The 6,770-nt window shown below is 38.8% G+C and overlaps 1 protein-coding gene across 1 annotated transcript; it reads left to right on the top strand.

The window, feature by feature from the left end:
• Window positions 1-1,457: 1,457 nt before the first annotated feature.
• On the top strand, window positions 1,458-5,003 carry SLITRK4 (SLIT and NTRK-like family, member 4). Its single transcript, XM_009331620.1, has one exon. It carries the CDS (start codon window positions 1,506-1,508, stop codon window positions 4,017-4,019), a length of 2,514 nt encoding a protein of 837 aa, XP_009329895.1. The 5' UTR covers window positions 1,458-1,505; the 3' UTR covers window positions 4,020-5,003.
• Window positions 5,004-6,770: the final 1,767 nt, after the last annotated feature.

Consider the following 6,770-nt stretch of genomic DNA (forward strand, 5'->3'; position numbering starts at 1 on the left):
CGGCGCCTGGGAGGGGGAGGGAGATGGAGCGGAGGGGCGCGGGAGCATCGGGCTGCCCCTGTGGGCTCGCTCGCCGCGGCCAGGGTCGGGAGCCTGAGGGGATCATCAGCGGCTGCTCCGCTCCCTCTTCTCCCCGTGGTCCTGCTCCGCGGCCTCCTTGACTCCTTCAGCCATCCCTTCCCCTCTTCCTTCCTTGCCTCCTCTCAGCTTTCCGTCTCCCTCTTGTCCTTCTGTCCTCCCTTCCTTCCTCATCCCTCCTCTGCCCTCCCTTCCAGGTCCCCCGGCGCATCCTCCCCTTCTTGCGGCTCCCTCCAGCCCGATTCTCCTCCCTCCAGCTGGCTCCTGCTTTCTCCACTTCCATCCTGGCTTCCTCCTGCCAACTCGGTGGCTTCCCGCAGCAGAAAATTAAAGGGACAAGTTGGGAAATAGGGGGAATGGGGAAGGTGGGGGGAGCAATGTATTGATTATTGACTCATTTGTTTTAAAAAAAATAAAAAGCTACCTTCTAACTCAGAGGAAATGCTGTGGCTCCAGTTCTTCTGCGTAAAAAATGGCAGCTCAGCTGGCCTGACTATATGTGAAGGGTTCTTGAAAGCCACCTCTGTATCAGTGCAGAGATAAAAGCAAATCACATAATGTTTTACAAAAAAAAAAAAGTTCTTCTCAGGTTTCAGTAGTGTCAGGCTGGTGAATTGTGACTTTGTTTTGCCCTGGAAGACAGGATATTGTTGTTATTCCTGGGGATGGGGCTGTATGCCTGTGCATGCTTCTTCTGGTCACCCAGACCTGATCTTCTTGTTTTGTGGATAGTTCATTGTATTTCTGCCATCAGTTTACTACCTATTTATTTAAACTAGGTATAATAAGTGACAGAAATAATGTGTGTGCATGCCTACGTTCCCTTGAGTGAATCTCACTATTAACATAGTGATAATCTGTATGTGTTGATGCTATAGATACATACATTGAGTATTGACATTGCTTTTTGTGTCTGCATCTTCATCCTTTCTATATTGTGCTATCCCAACCCAGATGTTTGGGCATGCATAAGATCAGCATTTGTGTTTAATATCCCTGAAATGCATGGCCCCATATGAGCAGTGCAGGATTGAGGAGAGTAAATATGCATAAAATTGGAATCTCCTTTGGTTATTTTACTTTGTTAGTTATGCATGTTTGGCATGTACAAGAGAGAGAAATATATTTGACAGACCTCAGAGTTATTTGTATTTGCCTACAGAGATTTACATTCCAGATTTGAAATCATTCTAGCTCCTGTGTATTTGTTTGGTTGTTAAAATCTTTCATGTTATTTTAAATTCAGTTCTTGTAGTTTATCTATAATACTTGGCAGGTACAGTAGCTCAGTGGAATACAATTTTTAACCCAAATGGTGTTTTGGAACAATGACAACTGAAAAACGTTTTCTTTTTTCTTTCCTTCCTTCTTCTTTAGATTCTTTATCTTTGTTCAGGAGCCTAAGGTTGCTTGCTGATCACAAGAAGATGTTTCTGTGGCTTTTTCTGGTTCTGTCATCTCCAGTTTCTTCTACAACTGCAGATGCTGATATATCTGTGGAAATTTGCAATGTTTGCTCCTGTGTGTCAGTTGAGAATGTACTCTATGTCAACTGTGAGAAGGTTGCAGTCTACAGACCAAATCAGCTTAAACCACCATGGTCTAATTTTTACCACCTCAACTTTCAAAACAACCTGCTAATTATTCTATATCCAAATACCTTTCTTAATTTTACACATGCAGTGTCCTTGCAACTGGGTAATAATAAGTTACAGAACATTGAGGGAGGGGCCTTTATGGGTCTTAGTGCATTAAAACAGTTGCACTTGAACAACAATGAATTAAAGATTCTCCGAGCTGACACTTTCCTTGGCATAGAGAACTTGGAGTATCTCCAAGCTGACTACAATTTAATCAAGTTTATTGAACGGGGAGCCTTCAATAAGCTTCACAAGCTGAAAGTCCTGATTCTTAATGACAATCTGATTTCATTCCTTCCTGATAACATTTTTCGTTTTGCTTCTCTAACCCATCTGGATATACGAGGGAATCGAATACAGAAACTTCCATACATTGGAGTTCTGGAACACATTGGGCGAATTGTCGAATTGCAGCTGGAAGACAACCCCTGGAATTGTACTTGTGATTTATTGCCTTTGAAAGCGTGGCTGGAGAACATGCCCTATAACATCTACATTGGAGAAGCTATCTGTGAAACACCCAGTGACTTGTATGGAAGGCTGCTGAAAGAAACCAACAAGCAAGAGCTGTGCTCCATGGGGACAGGGAGTGATTTTGACGTGCGCATTCTGCCTCCCTCGCAGCTGGAGCCTGGTTATAGCACACCGAACGGCCACACCACTCAAACGTCAGTGCACAGATTAGTCACAAAGCCGCCAAAGACTACAAATCCTTCAAAGATATCGGGGATAGTAGCAGGCAAAGCACTATCTAATCGCAATCTCAGTCAAATCGTATCTTACCAGACCAGGGTGCCTCCTTTAACTCCTTGTCCAGTCCCCTGTGTTTGCAAAACGCATCCTTCAGACTTGGGATTAAGTGTAAATTGCCAAGAAAGAAATATAGAGTCAATGGCGGAACTCGTACCAAAACCTTTAAATGCCAAGAAACTGCATGTAAATGGTAATTATATTAGGGATGTGGACCCTACAGATTTCATTGAGTTTGAGGGGCTGGATTTGCTACATTTAGGCAGCAATCGAATTTCAGTGATCAAAGGAGAAGTTTTCCACAACCTTACAAATTTACGGAGATTGTATCTCAATGGCAATCAGATAGAGCGTCTGAGCCCAGAAATGTTTGCTGGCCTCCACAACTTGCAATATCTGTATTTGGAATACAATGTTATCAAAGAAATCCTAGCAGGCACTTTTGACTTAATGCCAAATTTGCAGTTGCTCTACCTGAACAACAATCTTCTACGAAGCTTGCCAGCGTACATTTTTGCTGGTGCACCACTTGCTAGACTGAATCTGAGGAACAATCATTTCATGTATTTACCTGTAAGTGGCGTTCTTGATCAGCTAAAATCTCTTACACAAATTGATTTGGAAGGTAACCCGTGGGACTGCACTTGTGATTTAGTTGCTTTAAAACTGTGGCTTGAAAAGCTAAATGAAGGTATTGTGGTGAAGGAATTGAAATGTGAAACACCTGTACAGTTTGCTAACATTGAACTTAAGTCTCTGAAAAATGAGATCTTCTGTCCTAAACTTTTAAACAAGCCATCTGCTCTGTTCACTAGTCCTATGCCTGTTGTTACTTTTACAACACCACTGGGACCAGTTCGGAGTCCTCCTGGTGGCCCAGTTCCATTGTCCATCCTAATCTTAAGCATATTAGTTGTGCTTATTTTAACAGTGTTTGTTGCTTTTTGTCTTCTTGTTTTTGTGCTTCGGCGCAACAAAAAACCAACTGTAAAGCATGAAGGGATTGGAAATCAAGAATGCAGTTCTATGCAACTGCAGCTAAGAAAGCACGATCACAAGTCAAACAAAAAAGATGGACTAGGTGCAGAGGCCTTCATTCCTCAAACCATTGAGCAGATGAGCAAAAGTCATACCTGTGGCTTAAAAGAGTCTGAAACAGGCTTCACGTTTGCTGACCCACCAGGGCAAAAAGTCATTCTGAGAAATATTAATGACAAGGAGAAAGATTTATTGCATGTGGATACCAGAAAAAGACTTAGCACAATTGATGAACTGGATGAGTTATTCCCTGGGAGGGATTCCAATGTATTTATTCAAAATTTTCTTGAAAGTAAAAAAGAATACAACAGCATAGGGGTCAGTGGCTTTGAAATACGTTATCCAGAGAAACAACAAGACAAAAAACCCAAGAAATCTTTAATAGGTGGTAATCATAGTAAAATTGTAGTAGAACAAAGAAAAAGTGAATATTTTGAACTAAAAGCTAAACTTCAAGGTTCACCTGACTACCTACAAGTCCTTGAAGAACAAACAGCTTTGAATAAAATATAGGTCATGCAATCCTATTGCCTACAGAGGACATTTATTTAATGATGAAAGTGCCTTTTGTTGACTTTTAACTTCCAAATACTATATTATATTGATAGGCATAGAGGCAGGTGTATCCAAGGGTGTCTGATTAACTGTAGCTGCATATGATTTGTCAAGTAGAGGAGAATTTCCTTAATAGATTTTACTACATAAAGCTCATGCCCTGTGGAATCCTGTAGGGATACTGCAAATTCTATTGCCAAAGGGATGCTTTATACACGTTACACTGAATTTAACCTCAAGAGGCATATATGTTTTGTACCTTAAATGCAAAACCATCGTCTCCTTGTGATTTGTTAGAACAAACACAAGAAACCTGGTACTGGTATTTGTACCTCAGCTGGGTCCTTCATCCTGCACGTGGATTTAAGTTGGTGGAACTGGAGTAGTCCTTTGATTTGTTGGTGTTGTAATGGCACTGTTTAAAGATTATCTGAAAAGTAACGAGCATGCAAAGAGAGAACATTCGATAGTATGTGTAAATTGGTTACATTTATGGCCTGCATCTTGAAACCACTGGAATTATAATGTTAAATTGTGCAAATATTTGTTTAAAATATACCATGCATTACATACCTATGAAATAAATTTGACCACTTGAAGCATACATGTCTATACCTAAAATTAAAGAAAAAAAGAAAGAAAATAGTTCAAACTGACTTCTGCAGTATTTGTGGCATCTGAAGAAAATATTTTATGTTTATGCAGAATCTGTTGTAAGACTCATCTCCAATCAAAACTAGAGTTCCTTCTCAGTTACGTGAAACACTTGCAACCCCAACAGGTTGTCCAAAATTGTCAAAGTGCTTACTGTGTGAGCGTAGCAGAAATTATTTTTGTAATATAATTCATATTTATGAAATACTTTGTATACTAAATAGGAAAAATATGTACTCCTTAATATGTATTTAATATGCCTGACTTGTTTTCCTGATCAAAATGCATTAATCATTCAATATAAATAAAAACAGAACAATATACCAAACACAAACTGGGGATGTAATGTATAGAATTATCCAGAATTAAGTGATCAGATATAATAATAAAAAAATTGTTCTGTACTATTCTTGTGAAATTAGCATATTATCTTATTTCAGATTTGTTACCAATGGTGCATTTTAAAATAGATTAATTAGTTTTTTAGTATTGTGTCTCAGGCAATTATTTGCCATCAGTTGTCTTGCTTTTCAGGGCTCTACAGCTTAATCTAAATAGTTTTCACTACAAGTATTTACAGGAATTCATGGTAAGGGTAATATTTTAATTGTATATGCATAATTTTTCTGTTCTTATTATCTGTCTGGCTGCTGTCAGTCTGGCTGCTGTCAGTCAAAAAAAAAAACCCGATCAGAACAGTGAACAATATGGCAAATCATGTCAATTTAAAACCACAGTGTAAAATGAATGTAGTGGTCTCAGTTCAGAGTATTATGTTGCTCATATCTAGAGACTAAAAACTTGCCTTTGTGAAAGCTGAATCTGAATAGCTAGGAAAAAAAAGTAGTCAGGAGAATGGAAAATCCCCACTGTATCTCACTGATAGATGGTACCTTGAGATGAGAATGGAGATATATTGGTAAAGCATCATACAACAAATCTATACTATGAGATTAACAAAAGTTCTTTGACTTGAAAAGGATTTTTTTCATTCATTTCAATGAGCTTTGGATAAAACCCTCTATCTCCTTTGCTTCCAGAACCTTCCCCCCCTTTTATAATCAATACATACCTTCCCCCCCTTTTATAATCAATACATAAATCAATTAAGATTAGTAGGATATAAACATGAATGTTTTTCATGAATTTGAAACTAGCAAATATTACAGCAAGACCCAATAATAATACTGTGGAGAAGGCTGTGTCAGCTATTTCCATTATAAACCCCTAATTTCAGGGCTTTATGACACTGCTGTGAAATTTTTATTCTGGAATGATACTTGGCAAACAGCCTGCAGCATGCTTTTAACAAAGTTTACAAAAAAAAAAAAAGAAAAAGCACTGCTTCTTTATTTAAGAGAAAGCAAAACAAGACAACACTTTTCTACTTTCAGACATTTGTTTATGCTCTTGTAACTTAGAAAGAGGGTTGGTTTATTATTTTTCTCCATACAACAACGTAGATATATAACTTCAGATAATAAAATTGTAACAGATGAATTAACGGCTCAGTTTCTTTCAAAAAGCTGCTGCTATCCATGCACAATAATTGACTTCATTCAGGATGTCATAGGGATTTTCAGGACATGGATACTATGTACATTTGCATTTCTAGCATAAAAAGTTCTTGGTCACCCAATGATGCAATACATGGCCAAGGCTTGAATAAGAACATTTGAACTTATTGTTTCAAAAGTCTGGATTAAGGAGTGTTAAAGATGCACTGACACGATAGGCTATAATGGGTCCATCAGTAGGCTGAGAGTAATGGGTCACTGTGCCTGCTCTGCACAGTGCTGCATGGCTTTGAGGATGTGTCAAGATTCACTGGGATTTGCCAAAGCATAAGGCTTCTGACACGCTTCAGTGCATGGTCAGACACTGTCATGTCCCATACCCTTCTCTCGAGAGGCATGCGATAAAAATATTAAAAATTGCAAATAAGCTAATACTTTTAAGTGATGTTAAAACTGATGTGCTTATGACTTGTGTTGCCCTGAGTTAAAAGAACAATGATAAATAACCATACCTTCCTCAGCTAGACAATTGAGGGTT

The sequence above is a fragment of the Pygoscelis adeliae genome, unplaced genomic scaffold (assembly GCF_000699105.1).
Source record: "Pygoscelis adeliae isolate BGI_AS28 unplaced genomic scaffold, ASM69910v1 Scaffold79, whole genome shotgun sequence".
Classification (NCBI taxonomy): domain Eukaryota; kingdom Metazoa; phylum Chordata; class Aves; order Sphenisciformes; family Spheniscidae; genus Pygoscelis; species Pygoscelis adeliae.

What these genes read in the sequence shown, in the direction of transcription:
- SLITRK4 (XM_009331620.1), top strand. Translation starts at nt 1,506, where the DNA reads ATGTTTCTGTGGCTTTTTCTGGTTCTGTCATCTCCAGTTTCTTCTACA.